The sequence below is a fragment of the Pseudophryne corroboree genome, chromosome 1 (assembly GCF_028390025.1).
Source record: "Pseudophryne corroboree isolate aPseCor3 chromosome 1, aPseCor3.hap2, whole genome shotgun sequence".
Classification (NCBI taxonomy): Eukaryota; Metazoa; Chordata; class Amphibia; order Anura; family Myobatrachidae; genus Pseudophryne; species Pseudophryne corroboree.
Genome location: NC_086444.1, coordinates 597,648,109 through 597,671,833, shown reverse-complemented (window position 1 = coordinate 597,671,833; position 23,725 = coordinate 597,648,109). Strand labels below are relative to the sequence as shown.

General features: G+C 48.6%; 1 protein-coding gene across 2 annotated transcripts in view; it reads left to right on the top strand.

The window, feature by feature from the left end:
* The window catches only part of PLK5 (polo like kinase 5 (inactive)), a 53,264-nt gene that overhangs the window by 17,009 nt on the left and 12,530 nt on the right, over positions 1–23,725 (top strand). For both annotated transcript variants that reach the window (XM_063914294.1, XM_063914293.1), the window contains exons 9-11: positions 663–748; positions 835–931; positions 20,710–20,790. In XM_063914294.1, the coding sequence (XP_063770364.1) occupies positions 663–748; positions 835–931; positions 20,710–20,790 (264 nt within the window). The remainder of the gene's footprint in view (positions 1–662; positions 749–834; positions 932–20,709; positions 20,791–23,725) is intronic.

The window sequence follows — 23,725 nt, the reverse complement described above, 5'->3', positions numbered from 1 at the left end:
AATGCAGACCTGGAGTTATATGGCAATTAACCAAACACCAAACAACAACCTGGTTCTTAGCATATTTATGTGTTTGTCCTTAGCACAATTATATAGTAATAATTACTGACCTGTTATAATAGGATCAGTACGTATGACAGCCGGACGAAATCCCGGCGGTCGGAATACTGACACCGGGATCCCGACCGGCACAATCCTGACAGGGGGGCGAGCGCAATGCAGCCCCTTGCGGGCTCGCTGCGGGCACGGTGCTTCGCTTCGCTCGGCACACTAATTTATTCTCCCTCTATGGGTTTGTGCTGGTCGGGATCCCGGTGTCGGTGGTCAGCATACCAACGCTTGGATCCCCGGCCGCCAGAATGCCACCGGGACCGAAACTACATGCCATCAAAAAAGTATTATACATTTTATGTTACAGTTCTGGGTTGCATTATCAAATACTTTCCATATATGCCCATTGCTGCAGTGACATGTACAGGTCATTAACAAATTATACTGAGGAGGGAGCAACTAAAATGAAACTACGGCATTTCCTTCCAATTTACAGTTTTGCAAGATAACTATTATTCTAACATTATACAACATCATAAAGTCACATTGGAATAAAACCATCCTTCATGTGTGCACTCCCTAATCTCTGCAATTTTTGCATGCTATTCCAGATTTTTCAGAAGCAGGAGGACCTAATAGCTCGATGATTGCTCCAACGCAGAGTACGATGTCGCTCAGCACAGATAAGATGTGTGAGGTATGAGGAAGATAGTAGCTGGAGACAGCATGCGCTACAGGCATAGGTTCCACATTTGGAGAGACCTCTTCTATGTCTTTTACCAGGGAGAAAAAAAAGGAGATGTTACAAGACCTTGTCATGAATCTTTGAACATTCTCATGAAAGGAAGAATGAGCCACAGGAGCAGGTCGGCCTCCCAGAGTGAGCGTCAGTTTTACATCTGGGCTAATGCTACTAATGCCTAGTATTACACCATGCCGGCTATAAATACTACATTATACATGACAGGGAGTCTCATTCAGAGTCAGAGCTTGATCTCATTTCCTACTGTGCAAGTTTTGTAAAGAGTGTTTTAGTTGGTTAGGTTTGTTTACTGAGAAAAATGTGCAGATTTTTATTCACATATTTTATGTAAATAAAGAATAATAAGAATTTACTTACCGATAATTCTATTTCTCATAGTCCGTAGTGGATGCTGGGGACTCCGTAAGGACCATGGGGAATAGCGGCTCCGCAGGAGACTGGGCACATCTAAAGAAAGCTTTAGGACTATCTGGTGTGCACTGGCTCCTCCCCCTATGACCCTCCTCCAAGCCTCAGTTAGGATACTGTGCCCGGACGAGCGTACACAATAAGGAAGGATTTTGAATCCCGGGTAAGACTCATACCAGCCACACCAATCACACCGTATAACCTGTGATCTGAACCCAGTTAACAGCATGATAACAGAGGAGCCTCTGAAAGATGGCTCACAACAATAATAACCCGATTTTTGTAACAATAACTATGTACAAGTATTGCAGACAATCCGCACTTGGGATGGGCGCCCAGCATCCACTACGGACTATGAGAAATAGAATTATCGGTAAGTAAATTCTTATTTTCTCTAACGTCCTAAGTGGATGCTGGGGACTCCGTAAGGACCATGGGGATTATACCAAAGCTCCCAAACGGGCGGGAGAGTGCGGATGACTCTGCAGCACCAAATGAGAGAACTCCAGGTCCTCCTCAGTCAGGATATCAATTTTGTAGAATTTTACAAACGTATTTGCTCCTGACCAAGTAGCTGCTCGGCAAAGTTGTAAAGCCGAGACCCCTCGGGCAGCCGCCCAAGATGAGCCCACCTTCCTTGTGGAGTGGGCATTTACAGATTTTTGGCTGTGGCAGGCCTGCCACAGAATGTGCAAGCTGAATTGTACTACAAATCCAACGAGCAATAGTCTGCTTAGAAGCAGGAGCACCCAGCTTGTTGGGTGCACACAGGATAAACAGCGAGTCAGATTTCCTGACTCCAGCCGTCCTGGAAACATATATTTTCAGGGCACTGACAACGTCTAACAACTTGGAGGCCTCCAAGTCCCTAGTAGCCGCAGGCACCACCAATAGGTTGGTTCAGGTGAGACGCTGAAACCACCTTGGGGAGAAACTGAGGACGAGTCCTCAATTCCACCCTGTCCGAATGGAAAATCAGATAAGGGCTTTTTTAGGATAAAGCCGCCAATTCTGACACGCGCTTGGCCCAGGCCAGGGCCAACAGCATGACCACTTTCCATGTGAGATATTTTAACTCCACAGATTTAAGTGGTTCAAACCAATGTGACTTTTGGAACCCAAAACTACATTGAGATCCCAAGTGCCACTGGAGGCACAAAAGGAGGCTGTATATGCAGTACCCCTTTTACAAACGTCTGAACTTCAGGGACTGAAGCTAGTTCTTTTTGGAAGAAAATTGACAGGGCCGAAATTTGAACCTTAATGGACCCCAATTTCAGGCCCATAGACACTCCTGTTTGCAGGAAATGTAGGAATCGACCCAGTTGAATTTCCTCCATCGGGCCTTACTGGCCTCGCACCACGCAACATATTTTCGCCAATTGCGGTGATAATGTTTTTGCGGTTACATCCTTCCTGGCTTTGATCAGAATAGGGATGACTTCATCCGGAATGCCTTTTTTCCTTCAGAATCCGGCGTTCAACCGCCATGCCGTCAAACGCAGCCGCGGTAAGTCTTGGAACAGACAGGGTCCTTGCTGGAGCAGGTCCCTTCTTAGAGGTAGAGGCCACGGATCCTCCGTGAGCATCTCTTGAAGTTCCGGTTACCAAGTCCTTCTTGGCCAATCCGGAACCACGAATATAGTGCTTACTCCTCTCCATCTTATCAATCTCAGTACCTTGGGTATGAGAGGCAGAGGAGGGAACACATACCCTGACTGGTACACCCACGGTGTTACCAGAGCGTCTACAGCTTATTGCCTGAGGGTCCCTGGACCTGGCGCAATACCTGTCGAGTTTTTAATCATGTGGAAGACTTCTGGGTGAAGTCCCCACTCTCCCGGGTGGAGGTCGTGCTGAGGAAGTCTGCTTCCCAGTTGTCCACTCCCGGAATGAATACTGCTGACAGTGCTATCACATGATTTTCCGCCCAGCGAAGAATCCTTGCAGCTTCTGCCATTGCCCTCCTGCTTCTTGTGCCACCCTGTCTGTTTACGTGGGTGACTGCCGAGATGTTGTCCGACTGGATCAACACCGGCTGACCTTGAAGCAGAGGTCTTGCTAAGCTTAGAGCATTGTAAATGTCCCTTAGCTTCAGGATATTTATGTGAAGTGATGTCTCCAGGCTTGACCATAAGCCCTGGATATTCCTTCCCTGTGTGACTGCTCCCCAGCCTCGCAGGCTGGCATCCGTGGTCACCAGGACCCAGTCCTGAATGCCTAATCTGCGGCCCTCTAGAAGATGAGCACTCTGCAACCACCACAGGAGGGACACCCTTGTCCTTGGTGACAGGGTTATCCGCTGATGCATCTGAAGATGCGATCCGGACCATTTGTCCAGCAGGTCCCACTGGAAAGTTCTTGCGTGGAATCTGCCGAATGGGATTGCTTCGTAGGAAGCCACCATTTTACCCAGAACCCTTGTGCATTGATGCACTGAGACTTGGCTCGGTTTTAGGAGGTTCCTGACTAGCTCGGATAACTCCCTGGCTTTCTCCTCCGGAAGAAACACCTTTTACTGGACTGTGTCCAGGATCATCCCTAGGAACAGAAGACACGTCGTCGGAACCAGGTGCGATTTTGGAATATTGAGAATCCAATCGTGCTGCCGCAACACTACCTGAGATAGTGCTACACCGACCTCCAACTGTTCCCTGGATCTTACCCTTATCAGGGAATTGTCCAAGGAAGGGATAACTAAAATTCACTTCCTTCGAAGGAATATCATCATTTCGGCCATTACCTTGGTAAAGACCCGGGGTGCCGTGTACCATCCATACGGCAGCGTCTGAACTGATAGTGACAGTTCTGTACCATAAACCTGAGGTACCCTTGGTGAGAAGGGTAAATTTTGACATGAAGGTAAGCCTCCTTGATGTCCCGAGACATCATGTAGTCCCCTTCTTCCAGGTTCGCAATCACTGCTCTGAGTGACTCAATCTTGAATTTGAACCTCTGTACGTAAGTGTTCAAAGATTTTAGATTTAGAATCGGTCTCACCGAGCCGTCCGGCTTCGGTACCACAACAGTGTGGAATAATACCCCGTTCCCTGTTGCAGGAGGGGTATCTTGATTATCACCTGCTGGGAATACAGCTTGTGAATGGCTTCCAAAACTGTCTACCCCTGAAGGATCCAGGGGTCTACTTGCGAGTGAGCCCACTGCGCGCTGAAATTCATTGAGACGGGCCCCCCACCGTGCCTGATTCTGCTTGTAAAGCCCCAGCGTACACTGAGGGCTTGGCAGAGGCGGGAGAGGGTTTCTGTTCCTGGGAACTGGCTGATTTCTGCAGCCTTTTTCCTCTCCCTCTGTCACGGGGCAGAAATGAGGAACCTTTTGCCCGCTTGTCCACGAAAAGACTGCGCCTGATAATACGGCGTCTTCTCATGTTGAGAGGCGACCTGGGGTACAAACGTGAAATTCCCAGCTGTTGCCGTGGCCACCAGGTCTGAAAGACCGACCCCAAATAACTCCTCCCTTAATAAAGCAATACTTCCAAATGCCGTTTGGAATAAGCATCACCTGACCACTGACGTGTCCATAACCCTCTACTGGTAGAAATGGACAACGCGCTTAGACTTGATGCCAGTCGGCAAATATTCCGCTGTGCATCACGCATATATAAAAATGCATCTTTTAAATGCTCTATAGGCAAAAATATACTGTCCCTATCTAGGGTATCAATATTTTCAGTCAGGGAATCCGACCACGCCAACCCAGCACTGCACATCCAGGCTGAGGCGATTGCTGGTCGCAGTATAACACCAGTATGTGTGTAAATACCTTTTAGGATACCCTCCTGCTTTCTATCAGCAGGATCCTTAAGGGCGGCCATCTCAGGCGAAGGTAGAGCCCTTACAAGCGTGTGAGCGCTTTATCCCCCCTAGGGGGTGTTTCCCAACGCACCCTAACCTCTGGCGGGAAAGGATATAATGCCAATAACATTTTAGAAATTATCCGTTGTTATCGGGGGAAACCCACGCATCATCACACACCTCATTTAATTTCTCAGATTCAGGAAAACTACAGGTAGTTTTTCCTCACCGAACATAATACCCCTTTTTTGGTGGTACAGGTTGAGTATCCCATATCCAAATATCCGAAATACGGAATATTCCGAAATACGGACTTTTTTGAGTGAGAGTGAGATAGTGAAACTTTTGTTTTTGATGGCTCAATGTACTCAAACCTTGTTTAATACACAAAGTTATTAAAAATATTGTATTAAATGTCCTTCAGGCTGTGTGTATAAGGTGTATAAGAAACATAAATGAATTGTGTGAATGTACATACACTTTGTTTAATGCACAAAGTTATAAAAAATATTGGCTAAAATGACATTCAGGCTGTGTGTATAAGGTGCATATGTAACATAAATGCATTCTGTGCTTAGATTTAGGTCCCATCACCATGATATCTCATTATGGTATGCAATTATTCCAAAATACGGAAAAATCCCATATCCAAAATACCTCTGGTCCCAAGCATTTTGGATAAGGGATACTCAACCTGTACTCGTATTATCAGAAATGTGTAAAACATTTTTCATTGCCTCAATCATGTAACGTGTGGCCCTACTGGAAGTCACATTCGTCTCTTCACCGTCGACACTGGAGTCAGTATCCGTGTCGGCGTCTATATCTGCCATCTGAGGTAACGGGCGCTTTAGAGCCCCTGACGGCCTATGAGACGTCTGGACAGGCACAAGCTGAGTAGCCGGCTGTCTCATGTCAACCACTGTCTTTTATACAGAGCTGACACTGTCACGTAATTCCTTCCAACAGTTCATCCACTCAGGTGTCGACCCCCTAGGGGGTGACATCACTATTACAGGCAATCTGCTCCGTCTCCACAGCATTTTTCTCCTCATACATGTCGACACAAAAGTACCGACATACAGCACACACACAGGGAATGCTCTGATAGAGGACAGGACCCCACTAGCCCTTTGGGGAGACAGAGGGAGAGTTTGCCAGCACACACCAGAGCGCTATATATATACAGGGATAACCTTATATAAGTGTTTTTCCCCTTATAGCTGCTGTATAGTTAATACTGCGCCTAATTAGTGCCCCCCTTCTCTTTTTTTAACCCTTTCTGTAGTGTAGTGACTGCAGGGGAGAGACAGGGAGCTTCCCTCCAACGGAGCTGTGAGGGAAAATGGCGCCAGTGTGCTGAGGAGATAGGCTCCGCCCCTTTTTCGCGGACTTTTCTCCTGCTTTTTTATGGATTCTGGCAGGGGTTAAATGCATCCATATAGCCCAGGAGCTATATGTGATGCATTTTTTTGCCATCCAAGGTGTTTTTATTGCGTCTCAGGGCGCCCCCCCCCCCCCCAGCGCCCTGCACCCTCAGTGACCGAAGTGTGCTGAGAGCAATGGCGCACAGCTGCAGTGCTGTGCGCTACCTTGTTGAAGACAGGACGTCTTCTGCCGCCGATTTTCCGGACCTCTTCTGCCTTCTGGCTCTGTAAGGGGGCCGGCGGCGCGGCTCTGGGACCCATCCAAGCTGGGCCTGTGATCGTCCCTCTGGAGCTAATGTCCAGTAGCCTAAGAAGCCCAATCCACTCTGCACGCAGGTGAGTTCGCTTCTTCTCCCCTTAGTCCCTCGATGCAGTGAGCCTGTTGCCAGCAGGTCTCACTGAAAATAAAAAACCTAATCTAAAACTTTCACTAAGAAGCTCAGGAGAGCCCCTAGTGTGCACCCTTCTCGTTCGGGCACAGAGATCTAACTGAGGCTTGGAGGAGGGTCATAGGGGGAGGAGCCAGTGCACACCAGATAGTCCTAAAGCTTTCTTTAGATGTGCCCAGTCTCCTGCGGAGCCGCTATTCCCCATGGTCCTTACGGAGTCCCCAGCATCCACTTAGGACGTTAGAGAAATATGTTTTTCAAAATAAACTTTATTTACATAAAATATATGAAGAACAGGCATTAAAATAGAACAGTCAGAAAAGCAATCCACCTGCATATATAAAGCATGCATACATTAGAATACAATAAATAACATACAATGGGCGGGATGTACTAAGCGGAAAATGCGGTAAACGCATTTTCCTGATGTACTAACCCCCGGCCGGCAGGACAGCGCCGCGTCGGGGTACGCCAGCTTTTAGCTGGCGTACGTCCATAGAAGCCTATGGGCTTCTCTCCGCGGCGCTGTGTGAGGGATCCGATCGGATCCCTCCCAGCATGCCCTGCGGCCGCCCCCGTCACCCCGCGCATGCGCAGACTGACTTCTGGGGCCGAATCCCGGAAGTCAGGCTGCCGCTGCGCATCGCGGAGGACAGCTCTTATCGGAAGAGCGGTCCTCCGCAATGCTGATCGCATATGTTAGTACATTTGCGATCAGCATCGTGGCGCAGGGAGGCGATGGGCGGCGATGTACATTAGTACATCCCGCCCAATATACTGTATAAATACACTTTACATCAAGTATTGCATTTTTCTGACAACACTGGAATCAGAAATGTTTCCATCTGAGCTTACGTTACAGAGCAAAGCTTTGCTGAAGACAGACATCTAGAGGGCTCTTTGGAGTCACAACAATCATTCTGAGCAGGCTTAGGTTAGCCAGCTAAAGTTGATTCCTGGCAATACAAGTTGGTCCTTAACATAACACATAATGGATTTATAGATGGAATTGCCAGGATATAGGGCTTGCTCCAGAGTTGTACACAACTGCATACAACTCAGAATCATGGCCATAGTCCATAAAGTACTGGTTTGTATGAGTTGCTGTTACCAGGCAACCAACATTTGTTCTTGATCAACATCATGGTAAAGGTGTTAGGTATTCCTTAGAGGGGCTCTTTGTACACAATTGCCTGCTTCTCGCTGTCCATTTTGCAGTTGCAGATTCAGTAAATCACTGTGTTGGTGTAATGTTTTAAAGGTGTTTAATAATTCAAAGGTTATCAGATACCGTTATTTTGGCTGGATATTGCATGAACCATAACTTTTTATAAAGCTGCCCATGGCATGCATCAAGAATCTAGGTACCGAATCTTACACATGGCAGGATTGCTTTAGATAGTGCCTCTTTAGATACTCATCAAGTACTCACCACATGTATTTTAACCCTTTAATTATTAATCAAAAAGGATATTATAGTATATGCGAAATTTGTAAGTCTGCTGTTTGTTAGAATAGTTATAGCCCTTTCAGACATGCTCCAAATTTCCGGGATTTTGCACAGGAAGGCGCATCAACCTGGGATTTTGGTATGTCTGAAAGGCACCGACTCGGGAACGTGTTCCTGGGTCGCCAACCCTGCAACTGACCTGGGATTTTACTGGGTCTTTCTTCCCGGGTTAAGCCTGAAAGGTGCGACCTGGGAATTTGCTCTCTGGCTGCATGAAAAATGTTTTCATTGGTCAGGAAGGGCCACCTGATGCCTGCTGATGACCTCATCAGTTGCAGCCGGAGAGGAACAGACGCTATAGACGCATGAGAGGAAGCAGAGAGCTTTGCTGTGAAGTGTGGCAGTGCCAGAGTGCAGAAGGTACACAGAGCAAGGTACACAATTGCACTCACTCTCTGCAATTAAGAACAGGGTGAGCATCTTCATGAGAGCATCATTTGCTGTGTAAACAACAACTCCACCACAGTGATCAAATTCTCCATGCTACACAAATGCTTGTCAGCCATGAATCCAACAATACAACAATGCATTATGGGCACTACGCCCAGTCCATTTATAGCCTGCCCTCCCCTTTGCATGACCTCATCATTGTGTGCCTGCAAACCGTCCCCTTAAAATGATGAGACTGCCCTCACACTGGAAACACCAGCTTATGTCTGAAAAGGGCCAACCCGATAATTTCCTGGGTCTGTGGTGTAGTGTGAAACGGGGTCTGTAGAAAAACCCAGGTTTTTGCTGAAGAGAAAATCCCGGGTCTGAAGCAGGGAATTTCCCGGGTCATATGTCTGAAAGAGGTATAAATCACAATGTGTCATACTGAAGCTATGTATATTTGAGTGTACAATCCCTCACTGAATTTCTTTCTGGTGGACCTATGCAGGGTTGTACTGGCCCACAGGGGTGCAGGGGGAACCCCCGGCCCACAGGGGTGCAGGGGGAACCCCCGGTGGGCCCCATTGCCTGGGGCCCGATCCCCCTCCTCTATAGACCAGATTCCAGGCTCTGCACTTTATTGATACATTATACATATGCTACATTATTCTACACAGGACTATGGTGTATCTTCCAGTGCATTGCTGTTATCAATCTGATACATTATCACGCATGAACTACATTTATTAAGGGGCTCAGACTATGCACACTCTAATGGTAACCCATTAGAGCTGGCCACACCCCTAAGCTTGGACCCCTACCACGGCATTCTCCGGTGGGCCCTACATGCCCCAGTCCAACACTGTTGGCAAATTCAGTAGCATAATTATAAATGTAATGAAATGCCTTTACAACAGTGATGGACACCAGGGCACCCTAGGGCCAAATGCTGACCCTTCAGTCCTTTGCTTCCAGTCCACAGTGCCTTCCTGCTGATGTGTCATATTTGTTTGTTATAGCTTGTATCACTTGTTTACAATGCTGGCTGTTATAGTATTACTAGATGCTCTACCCATTCTTCGCATGGGATTTCTATTTTTTCACGGCTGTAAATATAAATGAGTGTTAAAAATTTGGAAAATCTCTAGAGATTTAAATTTGAGACGTTTTAATGTAAGTAAATATGAATCCATGGTTCTTGGTGTTACCCGGAGAGCACCTGTAGCAGATACGGTAAAAAGTGACAGGACCATTTTTGTAGTTGATTTAATTCTACACACTGGAGGTGAAATCCAAATTTTGATCAAATTGTCCATTTGGGTATTATCGTTCACGCAACGCAAGCCATAAATTGGAAATTACATCATTATGTGTATGAATTGAGTGAAGACAAACACAGACATATATTATATATTTCTCTGACGTCCTAGTGGATGCTGGGGACTCCGTAAGGACCATGGGGAATAGCGGCTCCGCAGGAGACTGGGCACAAAAGTAAAGCTTTAGAACTACCTGGTGTGCACTGGCTCCTCCCCCTATGACCCTCCTCCAAGCCTCAGTTAGATTTTTGTGCCCGAACGAGAAGGGTGCACACTAGGTGGCTCTCCTGAGCTGCTTAGTGAAAAGTTTAGTTTTAGGTTTTTTATGTTCAGTGAGACCTGCTGGCAACAGGCTCACTGCATCGAGGGACTAAGGGGAGAAGAAGCGAACTCACCTGCGTGCAGAGTGGATTGGGCTTCTTAGGCTACTGGACTTTAGCTCCAGAGGGATCGATCACAGGCCCAGCCATGGATAGGTCCCAGAGCCGCGCCGCCGGCCCCCTTACAGAGCCAGAAGACAGAAGAGGTCCGGAATATCGGCGGCAGAAGACGTCCTGTCTTCAACAAGGTAGCGCACAGCACTGCAGCTGTGCGCCATTGCTCTCAGCACACTTCACACTCCGGTCACTGAGGGTGCAGGGCGCTGGGGGGGGGGCGCCCTGAGACGCAATAAAAACACCTTGGATGGCAAAAAAATGCATCACATATAGCTCCTGGGCTATATGGATGAATTTAACCCCTGCCAGAATACACAGAAAAACGGGAGATAGGCTCCGCCCCCTTCTCGGCGGCCTTATCTCCTCAGCACACTGGCGCCATTTTCCTCACAGCTCCGTTGGAGGGAAGCTCCCTGGCTCTCCCCTGCAGTCACTACACTACAGAAAGGGTTAAAAAAGAGAGGGGGGCACTAATTACGCGCAGTATTAAAAATACAGCAGCTATAAGGGGAAAAACACTTATATAAGGTTATCCCTGTATATATATAGCGCTCTGGTGTGTGCTGGCAAACTCTCCCTCTGTCTCCCCAAAGGGCTAGTGGGGTCCTGTCCTCTATCAGAGCATTCCCTGTGTGTGTGCTGTGTGTCGGTACGTTTGTGTCGACATGTATGAGGAGAAAAATGATGTGGAGACGGAGCAGATTGCCTGTAATAGTGATGTCACCCCCTAGGGGGTCGACACCTGAGTGGATGAACTGTTGGAAGGAATTACGTGACAGTGTCAGCTCTGTATAAAAGACAGTGGTTGACATGAGACAGCCGGCTACTCAGCTTGTGCCTGTCCAGACGTCTCATAGGCCGTCAGGGGCTCTAAAGCGCCCGTTACCTCAGATGGCAGATATAGACGCCGACACGGATACTGACTCCAGTGTCGACGGTGAAGAGACAAATGTGACTTCCAGTAGGGCCACACGTTACATGATGGAGGCAATGAAAAATGTTTTACACATTTCTGATAATACGAGTACCACCAAAAAGGGGTATTATGTTCGGTGAGGAAAAACTACCTGTAGTTTTCCTGAATCTGAGAAATTAAATGAGGTGTGTGATGATGCGTGGGTTTCCCCCGATAACAACTGATAATTTCTAAAATGTTATTGGCATTATATCCTTTCCCGCCAGAGGTTAGGGTGCGTTGGGAAACACCCCCTAGGGTGGATAAAGCGCTCACACGCTTGTAAGAACAAGGGCTCTACCCTCTCCTGAGATGGCCGCCCTTAAGGATCCTGCTGATAGAAAGCAGGAGGGTATCCTAAAATGTATTTACACACATACTGGTGTTATACTGCGACCAGCAATCGCCTCAGCCTGGATGTGCAGTGCTGGGTTGGCGTGGTCGGATTCCCTGACTGAAAATATTGATACCCTAGATAGGGACAGTATATTATTGCCTATAGAGCATTTAAAAGATGCATTTCTATATATGCGTGATGCACAGCGGAATATTTGCCGACTGGCATCAAGTCTAAGTGCGTTGTCCATTTCTGCCAGTAGAGGGTTATGGACACGACAGTGGTCAGGTGATGCGGATTCCAAACGGCATTTGGAAGTATTGCCTTATTAAGGGGAGGAGTTATTTGGGGTCGGTCTTTCAGACCTGGTGGCCACGGCAACAGCTGGGAAATCCACGTTTGTACCCCAGGTCGCCTCTCAACATAAGAAGACGCCGTATTATCAGGCGCAGTCTTTTCGTGGGCAAGCGGGCAAAAGGTTCCTCATTTCTGCCCCGTGACAGAGGGAGAGGAAAAAGGCTGCAGAAATCAGCCAGTTCCCAGGAACAGAAGCCCTCTCCCGCCTCTGCCAAGCCCTCAGTATGACGCTGGGGCTTTACAAGCAGAATCAGGCACGGTGGGGGCCCGTCTCAATGAATTTCAGCGCGCAGTGGGCTCACTTGCAAGTAGACCCCTGGATCCTTCAGGTGATATCTCAGGGGTACAAATTGGAATTCGAGACGTCTCCCCCTCGCCGTTTCCTAAAGTCGGCTTTACCGATGTCTCCTTCTGACAGGGAGGCAGTTTTGGAAGCCATTCACAAGCTGTATTCCCAGCAGGTGATAATCAAGGTACCCCTCCTGAAACAGGGAACGGGGTATTATTCCACACTGTTGTGGTACCGAAGCCGGACGGCTCGGTGAGACCGATTCTAAATCTAAAATCTTGAACACTTACATACGGAGGTTCAAATTCAAGATTGAGTCACTCAGAGCAGTGATTGCGAACCTGGAAGAAGGGGACTACATGATGTCTCGGGACATCAAGGAGGCTTACCTTCATGTCCCAATTTACCCTTCTCACCAAGGGTACCTCAGGTTTATGGTACAGAACTGTCACTATCAGTTTCAGACGCTGCCGTATGGATGGTCCACGGCACCCCGGGTCTTTACCAAGGTAATGGCCGAAATGATGATACTCCTTCGAAGGAAGGGAATTTTAGTTATCCCTTACTTGGACGATTCCCTGATAAGGGTAAGATCCAGGGAACAGTTGGAGGTCGGTGTAGCACTATCTCAGGTAGTGTTGCGGCAGCACGATCGGATTCTCAATATTCCAAAATCGCAGCTGATTCCGACGACTCGTCTTCTGTTCCTAGGGATGATCCTGGACACAGTCCAGAAAAAGGTGTTTCTCCCGGAGGAGAAAGTCAGGGAGTTATCCGAGCTAGTCGGGAACCTCCTATAACCGAGCCAAGTCTCAGTACATCAATGAAATGGTTCTGGGAAAAATGGTGGCTTCCTACGAAGCAATCCCATTCGGCAGATTCCACGCAAGAACTTTCCAGTGGGACCTGCTGGACAAATGGTCCGGGTCGCATCTTCAGATGCATCAGCGGATAACCCTGTCACCAAGCACAAGGGTGTCTCTCCTGTGGTGGTTGCAGAGTGCTCATCTTCTAGAGGGCCGCACATTCAGGACTAGGTCCTGGTGACCACGGATGCCAGCCTGCGAGGCTGGGGAGCAGTCACACAGGGAAGGAATTTCCAGAGCTTATGGTCAAGCCTGGAGACATCACTTCAAATAAATATCCTGAAGCTAAGGGCCATTTACAATGCTCTAAGCTCAGCAAGACCTCTGCTTCAAGGTCACCCGGAGTTGATCCATTCGGACAACATCTCGGCAGTCACCCACGTAAACAGACAGGGTGACACAAGAAGCAGGAGGGCAATGGCAGAAGCTGCAAGGATTCTTCGCTGGGCGGAAAATCATGTGATAGCACTGTCAGCAGTATTCATTCCGGGAGTGGACAACTGGGAAGCAGACTTCCTCAGCAGACACGACCTCCACCCGGGAGAGTGGGGACTTCACCCAGAAGTCTTCCACATGTTTATAAAACTCGACAAGTATTGCGCCAGGTCAAGGGACCCTCAGGCAATAGCTGTGGACGCTCTGGTAACACAGTGGGTGTACCAGTCAGTGTATGTGTTCCCTCCTCTGCCTCTCATACCCAAGGTACTGAGAATTATAAGATGGAGAGGAGTAAGCACTATATTCGTGGCTCCGGATTGGCCAAGAAGGACTTGGTAACCGGAACTTCAAGAGATGCTCACGGAGGATCCGTGGCCTCTACCTCTAAGAAGGGACCTGCTCCAGCAAGGACCCTGTCTGTTCCAAGACTTACCGCGGCTGCGTTTGACGGCATGGCGGTTGAACGCCGGATCCTGAAGGAGAAAGGCATTCCGGATGAAGTCATTCCTATCCTGATCAAAGCCAGGAAAGATATAACCGCAAAACATTATCACCGCATTTGGCGAAAATATGTTGCGTGGTGCGAGGCCAGTAAGGCCCCGACGGAGGAATTTTCAACTAGGTCGATTCCTACATTTCCTGCAAACAGGAGTGTCTATGGGCCTGAAATGGGGGTCCATTAAGGTTCAAATTTCGGCCCTGTCAATTTTCTTCCAAAAAAGAACTAGCTTCAGTCCCTGAAGTTCAGACGTTTGTGAAAGGGGTACTGTATATACAGCCTCCTTTTGTGCCTCCAGTGGCACCTTGGGATCTAAATGTAGTTTTTGGGTTCCAAAAGTCACATTGGTTTGAACCACTTAAATATGTGGAGTTAAAATATCTCACATGGAAAGTGGTCATGCTGTTGGCCCTGGCCTGGGCCAGGTGCGTGTCAGAATTGGCGGCTTTATCCTGTAAAAGCCCTCATCTGATTTTCCATTCGGACAGGGCGGAATTGAGGACTTGTCCTCAGTTTCTCCCTAAGGTGGTTTTCAGCGTTTCACCTGAATCAACCTATTGTGTTGCCTGCGGCTACTAGGGACTTGGAGGACTCCAAGTTGCTAGACGTTGTCAGAGCCCTGGAAATATAGGTTTCCAGGACGGCTGGAGTCAGAAAATCTGACTCGTTGTTTATTCTGTATGCACCCAACAAGCTGGGTGCTCCTGCTTCTAAGCAGACTATTGCTCGTTGGATTTGTAGTACAATTCAGCTTGCACATTCTGTGGCAGGCCTGCCACAGCCAAAATCTGTAAAAGCCCATTCCACAAGGAAGGTGGGCTCATCTTGGGCGGCTGCCCGAGGGGTCTCGGCTTTACAACTTTGCCGAGCAGCTACTCGGTCAGGAGCAAATACGTTTGTAAAATTCTACAAATTTGATACCCTGGCTGAGGAGGACCTGGAGTTCTCTCATTTGGTGCTGCAGAGTCATCCGCACTCTCCCGCCCGTTTGGGAGCTTTGGTATAATCCCCATGGTCCTTACGGAGTCCCCAGCATCCACTAGGACGTCAGAGAAAATAAGAATTTACTTACCGATAATTCTATTTCTCGTAGTCCGTAGTGGATGCTGGGCGCCCATCCCAAGTGCGGATTGTCTGCAATACTGGTACATAGTTATTGTTACCAAAAAATCGGGTTATTGCTGTAGTGAGCCATCTTTTCTAGAGGCTCCTCTGTTATCATGCTGTTAACTGGGTTTAGATCACAAGTTATATGGTGTGATTGGTGTGGCTGGTATGAGTCTTACCCGGGATTCAAAATCCTTCCTTATTGTGTACGCTCGTCCGGGCACAGTATCCTAACTGAGGCTTGGAGGAGGGTCATAGGGGGAGGAGCCAGTGCACACCAGGTAGTTCTAAAGCTTTACTTTTGTGCCCAGTCTCCTGCGGAGCCGCTATTCCCCATGGTCCTTACGGAGTCCCCAGCATCCACTACGGACTACGAGAAATAGAATTATCGGTAAGTAAATTCTTATTTTTTATTAATCACTTGTGTCAGTTCATTAAGCGCAGTAAATAGTGTTGTATATTCGTTGTCACTTCAAAGTGCCTTGCTAAGCCCAAATTATTTGCAGCTGATGACTATCTGACTAGTCTATATTATCCATATTATTTGCGCCAGGAGTTTTGGTGTTTTTTCCCCACCTTAAATCATTATGTAAACCCCCTTTTCACTCCCTTAGGAAAGCTACATAATCAGAATTTTAATAAACCTCCTCTATTTCCCACCTGCAGAATACCTATGTTAAATGTCATCTTCCTAACATATCGGGAAGTAAGAGAATTAGCGATGAGTGAGTGAGGTCTTTTGTATTTTTGTAGTTTATTACAGGGACGTGCAGTCAGGGGAGGCAGTGCCTCCCCTGTGTTTATTAAAATAATATAAAGAAGATACTTATGACACATTCTGTGTCATAAGTACGTTCTTTATTTAATTCTAATAATTTCCTGTGCTTAAATGAGTTTGGGAGGCACTGATAGCAGTGCCTCCCAAACACAATGCAGACGGGACAGAGCGGGGGGCGGGGCCAAGCACTGGGCTTTAAAAGCCCATTCAAAAAACTCCTAAAAGCGGCACTGAAAAAAGTGCCTCGCTGACAGGGTCACCACCCCCATGTCAGCGAGGCACTTGTGATTGGACAGCGGATCCAGTGCTGGATCCGCTTGTCCAATCACCCAGACGCGGCGGGTCCCGGCGGTGAGTGTCGTAGGAGGTAGCCGGGATGGCCCTGCAGTGTGTCCGGCTCTCCCCCCCGTCCTCCTCCCGCTGACAGCAGCCTCGGTGTGTGGCTCTCCCCTCTCTCCTCCTCTGCCCTCCGCTGAGCGCTGACAGCAACAGCGTGTGCGGCTCTCCCCCCGTCCTCCTCCCGCTGCGCAGTGTGCGGCTCTCCCCCTGTCCTCCTCCCGCTGCGCAGTTTGCGGCTCTCCCCTCGTCCTCCTCCCGCTGACAGCAGCCGCGGTGTGCGGCTCTCCCCCCTTCCTCCTCCCGCTGCGCAGTGTGTGGCTCTCCCCCCGTCCTCCTCCCGCTGCGCAGTGTGCGGCTCTCCCCCCGTCCTCCTCCCGCTGCGCAGTGTGCGGCTCTCCCCTCGTCCTCCTCCCGCTGACAGCAGCCGCGGTGTGCGGCTCTCCCCCCGTCCTCCTCCCGCTGCGCAGTGTGCGGCTCTCCCCACGTCCTCCTCCCGCTGCGCAGTGTGCGGCTCTCCCCCCGTCCTCCTCCCGCTGCGCAGTGTGCGGCTCTCCCCTCGTCCTCCTCCCGCTGACAGCAGCCGCGGTGTGCGGCTCTCCCCCCATCCTCCTCCCGCTGCGCAGTGTACGGCTCTCCCCCCGTCCTCCACCTGCTGCGCAGTGTGCGGCTCTCCCCCCGTCCTCCTCCCGCTGCGCAGTGTGCGGCTCTCCCCCCGTCCTCCTCCCGCTGACAGCACCTGCGGTGTGCGGCTCTCCCATCCCACTGACAGGAGCAGCGGTTTGCGGCTGTCCCCCGACCATCTCCCGCTCACAGCCAGCAGCAGGTTAGTCAGAGAGTCTCTCTCTCTCTCTCTCCCCCCCCCCCCCCACCTGTGGATTGCTCTCTCGCTCTCCCCCCCCCCCCACCTGTGGATTGCTCTCTCTCTCTCTCTTTCCTCCCCCCCCCACCTGTGGATCGCTCTCTCTCTCTCTCTTTCCTCCACTCCCCCCCCAACCTGTGGATTGCGCTCTCTCTCGCTCTCTCTCTCCTCCCCCCCCCCCCGCACCTGTGGATTGCTCTCTCTCTCTCTTTCCCCCCCCACCTGTGGATTGAAGTTTAATGTTCATGTTTACAGGTACCGGCCCTATTGGATTCTACTGGACAAGTGGACGTGACCGGCGTGGGATGTAGGTAAGTAATCTGTCTCTCATTTTTACAGGTATCAGCCCTATTGGATTCTACTGGACAAGTGGACGTGACCGGCGTGGGATGTAGGTAAGTATGTGTGAGTGTATCAGTGTGATATAATAAATTTTTACTGTCACGGTGTGTGAGTTGTGTTTTTATTTGGGAATTTTTTTTGTTGTAGAACTACAGGTACCAGCGGGCCCATTATTTCCCCGCATGCTGGTACTTGAGGTTCTCCAAGTAACAGCAAGCGGGGGAGGCTTGCTGGGCCTTGTAGTTCCACAACAAAAAAACAATATTCTTTTTTTAACACTCTTATGGCTATCAGCCCGGCACCCACCGCTCAGGGGTGCTGGGGACAGCCTCGGGCTTCACCTCTAGCCCTTGGGTGCCTGGAGGGGGGGACCCCTTCATCTAAGGGGTCCCTACTCCTCCAGGGAACCCCGGCCAGTGGTGACTAGTTGGGGGGGTAATGCCACGGCCGCAGGGACCTACATAAATGTGTCCACCGGCTGTGGCATTATGTCCCTGGCTAGTGGAGCCCGGTGCTGGTTTTAAAAATACGGGGGACCCCTACGTCTTTTGTCCCTCGTATTTTTGGAACCAGGACCGGACTAAGAGCCCGGTGCTGGTTGTCTAAATACGGGGAACCCCTCTTCAATTTTTTCCCAGTATTTAAACAACCAGGACCGGCTCAAAGAGCCCGAGGCTGGTTATACTTAGGAGGGGGGACCTCACGCAATTTTTTTTACATTTTTTAACCCATTCAGACCCTTCTCCATTAACTTAATGGAAGCCCTGGACAACAGAATTGCATTCATGTCCTCCTCCCACACCCTTCCCAGTCCCAAACACTATTTTTTTTTTTAAATAAAAATGTACAATATATCACAAGTATGATGAGCAGGCAGGCAGCGGGCATTGGCGGCATCGGAGTGAGATACAAATTAGTGGCGGAGGGCTGGGTCAGTTGATTGTGGGCGAGTTTGTAAGCCGGCTCGGGCAGTAGCAGGCATTGGCTCGGCGGCAGTAGGGGTCATCGCCAGGATTCGGCGGGCATTATGGCTGTAGTGCCTCACCAGCCACTGACCTCACCGCACGCCACTGGTTTATTAAATTCTACCCACTGGAGGTGCATTCCAAATTTTGATCCGATTGTCCATTTGGGCATTATCGTTCACGCAACGCAAGCCACGCATCTTTAATGACATCATTATGTAAACTCCTTTTTCATCCCCTTATCGGAGGTTTATTAAAATTCTAATTACGTAGTTTTCCTATTTCCCACCTGAAGAATGCCTATGTTAGATTTCAGCTTCCTAAGTATATATCGGGAAGTAATATGGTCAGTGATGGGCCAGTCAGTGAGTGAGTGAGGGCTTTCTCATATTCATATATATATATATATATATATATATATATATATATTTATTTATTTATAGATAGGTGTTTTGTTATTGGATTAAATGTATTGTTTTAATTTATTACTCAGATTAAGGGTGATGCACTGCCCTTTTATAGTTCGAGTACTGCACATGAAGTGTACCAGGTTGTTTATCACTGCATTACTAGACATAGGCCCAGATTTATCAAGCCTGGAGAGTGATAAATTGCACGGTGATAAAGTACCAGCCAATCAGCTCCTAACTGTCATGTAACAGACTGTATTTGAAAAATGACAGTTAGGAACTAGTTGGCTGGTACTTTATCACGGTGCAATTTATCACTCTCAAGGCTTGATAAATCTGGGACATAGTATCTGTAGATATGATTAGTAAGGTATGCGGTTAATATACACCTGTCGGGATGCCGGCGTTCAGGATCCTGTTGCCGGAATCCCGACAGGTGGCTAAATGCCGACGGTCGGAATCCTGACCGCCGCCCCGTATTCCCACTCGGCTGGTGAGAATATAACCTGTGGCAAAGCTTGACACCGAGCCCGTGAGGGGACTCTCTGCTCACTGCCGGCATGCCACTGTCGAGATACTGACAGCCGGCATTCCGACAGCCGGTATATCTTATGTATTCCATTAGTAGAATACATTATGAAGGTGACTGATGCAGGGGACTTATCAGACTGGCATATTTAAGGTCAGGAAGATTTTTTATTTTAACCCAAAGTGAGATTAAGGGGCCAATTTAATTGTTTTTTTTTTTGCAGCCGCCCAAAGCAGGGGTTAAGACTGGTTTAGCCATTTTATGCGGCTAAACCCTGTCTGTTTGGGTGCGACATGCGCGATGTGCATGGACGCTCAAACAATTGAATACTGACAATTGTTTGGGTGTCTGAACAGTCCCGTTTAGATGGGATTTTTAGACACTCAAAACAATTGAATTCCCCCCTAAGGGTGGGTACACACCTGAACGATGTTGTCACGTTTCCAGGCAAATTGCTTCCGCAGCTTGCATGCGTCATCTTCTGGTTGGCCATGCTGCACAGTCAACCAGAAAATATTGTATATGATTCCTGCTGTCGAATGCAACATGGCATTGTACATAGCGTCGTTGTCCCCCGCATCGTGCAAGTGTGTATGCATGACACGGTGCAGGGTCTTGTCACACATCGTATCTGCCAGAAACACATTGCTCTGATGTGCACCCGCCCTAAGGCGACGATATATCAAACAGTGAAAAGCTGGAAAGCATTGCCCATAGCAACCAGTCAGCTCCTACCTATAATTTTATAGAATGTACTTGATAGTGCTACCTTAAAGCTGATTGGGTATGTAGGGATGGTTTTGGTGAGGAGTGAAGAAGGTATAGTGATGTATACTGGGCATGTAAAAACTAGAGGGAATGTTAGTCATTATTAGTGTATGGACACAATTCTCATATGCATTTGTCATTCTGGTATGAATTAGGTGTGTACCAAACTGAATAGTTTCTGAGCAGACTAAAATATCAAGTGATAGCGATGCCTACATTGTAGTAAATCCTGCAATAAGTTTTGGAGAAATCAACACTTGAAACTTTTTTTTTATTTTTTATAAGATTAATTGTAAAACTGCTTACTTCCATCATGTCCACATTCACTTACAGTTCCCATTTTGATCATTTTTACTGTATGTGCTATTCTTTTCTTGCAGTGCAGACAGAGACCATCAGGGAAAAAGTGATGGAGAATGTCGCAGTTATATTAGAGAACTGTCTCTGCAACATCATACCAGGTGAAAGCAAAACTGTACATGAGAAATTTAGGTTACCTGAAGTTTTACCATGAATTGAATGTTGCACAGTAAATCTGTAGCCAGGTGCCGCTACGGCACCGAAGTGTATTTTGGAAACTGCATACTCAGTTCAGGGTGTGTATTTTATTAACTACCCACACCCGCAGGTGTAAGTGCTAATTACACACTGGTATCAGTGGAGTTTGATTTGTCATTTCACTTGCTAATCCCCCAAATCATATTGCCCCCGGTATAGCTATTTCTGCTGCGGGGTACAATGGGCTCCACAAGGAATGGACAATGGGTGTAGAGTAGGATCTTGATCCGAGGCACCAACAGGCTCAAAGCTTTGACTGTTCCCAGAATGCATAGCGTCGCCTCCTATTTCACCCCGCCTCCCTGCACAGGATCTCAGTTTTGTAGTTGGTGCTGCAGTAGCAGGCACTTAACAGAGGGGCTGCTCCAGGCAGCCCTAAGAAGAGCTTTTTTTCTGAGGAAAAAAGTGAAGACTTCAAGGGCAGCAGCAGTGTTACATGTCAGTGGACATTCACGGCTGCAGCTCCATCTCTCCCCAGCGGCGCTGTACACTCCCGAGCCCTGGTTGCCGGGTAACTACAGCAGGAGGCTCCGGTTTTCTTCTTGTCAGGCACACACGACGGGGGCTCTCCGGGATCGCGTGGCCGCGCTTCGGGAGGTGGTAAGTGGGTCCCGCTTGCGGGACCCGGTCTTTATCGCGATCCGGCGCGGTCAGTGGGAGGCGGCCCACGCGTGCTGGCAGTGGACACTGTGGCAGTACAGGCGATCCCACTAGATCACCAGGGCATGGGACAGGTCAGGTTTTCTCTATAAACCGTTTTACTAGAGCCCGCAGTACCCGGTGGTTTTGCCAGCAGGGGGATAGAGCTTGGACCTGAAGCCCCTACCCCAGCCCCAGGGCGCCATTTTCTGCAAATGTTCCCGCCCTGGAGCTGTATATCTGTCTCTCCCTCACTCCCAGGCAGCATCTGCTGCGCCATTATCCCTCAGCTCACTGTTCCTGGGAATGCTTGGGCAAATCCTCCTATGTAAAGCCGCCTGGTTGTCAGTGCTGTGACTTTACATGACACTTAAGTATTCTACCTGCCTTTTTAGTCAGTGTTAGTAAGAAAGAGTGCATTTAGTCAGGGGTTTATAGTACAATTACCCTGTGATATACATCCAGTTTCTTACTGTGTAGTGTTATATCTACTGTTATATAGCTGTGTAAGCTAGTCCAGTGCAGTATTATTGTTAGTAATAACCTCTGCATTGTACAGACTGTGACTATTTGTGTGTGCATTTGATAGCTGAGTGGTGTCCATTTCGTTTCTTTCACTCAACTTGCTATCCCTATATTCTATAACCTGAGGGGGCTTGGTGCGTCAGGTTTTATCTAATATAGGATTTTCACAAAGATATACTGTATTACGTATTTTTCTCTGTGATTTAGTCACCATATCTCTCCTTTATCTCTGCTGGTGCTGACTACACTGTGCAGGGGTTTGGGCTAGAGGTATTGTGCTGCTGACAAATTGTACTGTGTTACCTGATACTGCAAGTTATATCATGTCTGCTTCTGAGGGTAACGGTTCTGGGGCTGAACACACTGCCGGTGTTGCTGAAGCCGCAGATACCTATGAGGAGAATATAGCAGCTTTGGGCTCTGGTTTTGGGGGCTTCTTGCCCCCCAGTGGGACGGTGGCAACGGGGGCAAATAATGACCCGCCGTGGGCCGCTTTTTCCACGCTTCTGCATACGCTAGTTCATAAACTAACACCCCCTATGGGACCCCTAATGCCGGTGCAACCGTTTGTGGTCCCTGCAGCTAACCCGCCGTGGGCGGACGATTTAACTACTCAAATAAAGAAGTTGAACCAGTCCCTGACTACTAAAAAGTCTGACCATCGCTCGCCTACGTCCAAGGGGTCCTCTAAGCGAGCGCTTGTCTCCTCACAATCCACTGCTGTCACCGACACCTCGTCGGATGAAGACGGCACTTACACTGACCCCACAGGTTCTGACTCTGATACGGCTGATGGGGAGGGTGGTTCACATGTGGATGTTCCTGATCTTTTGGAGGCTATTAAGTTAATTTTACAGATTACGGATGATCCCGAGCCATCCGTTCCTCCTAAGAAACCAGATAGGTTCAAGCGTCAGAAGGTGATTAAACAAGTTTTACCTCACTCTGACCACCTAATTGATATACGTCAGGAACCCTGGGAAAACCCTGGTACGAAGTTTGTGCCTCAAAAGAAGATGCTGGCTCGCTATCCCCTCGCGCAGGATCTGTCTAAGAATTTGGAAACGCCTCCTCCAGTAGACTCACATGTGGCTAGGATGGTGGTTTCCTCAGCTCTTCCGGTCACCACCGTCACATCTCGAAAAGAGCCTACGGATAAACGTGTGGAGGGTTGTTTGAAAGCGATTTACACCCTCACGGGTGCTGCACAAAGGCCCACTATTGCAGCTACTTGGGCTGCAGAGGCCATTGAAGCATGGGCCTTGGAGTTAGATGCTGAAATCTCCTCTGACTATGCTAGACAATGCTTGTCTTATATTGTCACAGCTTCTCGTTATATTAAAGAGGCGGCTTCTGATGCCGGTATCCTGGAAGCCAAGGCCTCTACTACGTCAGTCATGGCTCGCCGGATATTGTGGCTGAGATCCTGGTCTGTGGATCTGGACTCTAGAAAAACCCTGGAGGTACTCCCTTTTAAGGGAGATATTCTGTTTGGGGAGGATTTAATTTAGATTGTGGCTGACTTGGCTACTGCCAAAACTGCCTGTCTGCCAAGTACTGCTCCTTCTATGTCGAAGGCTAAAGGTACTTCCTTTCGCCCCTTTCGTCCTTCAGGTAAAGCAAAAAGTCAGGTGTACCACAAGCAGGCCCGCACTTCCAAACCTGGTAAGCCTA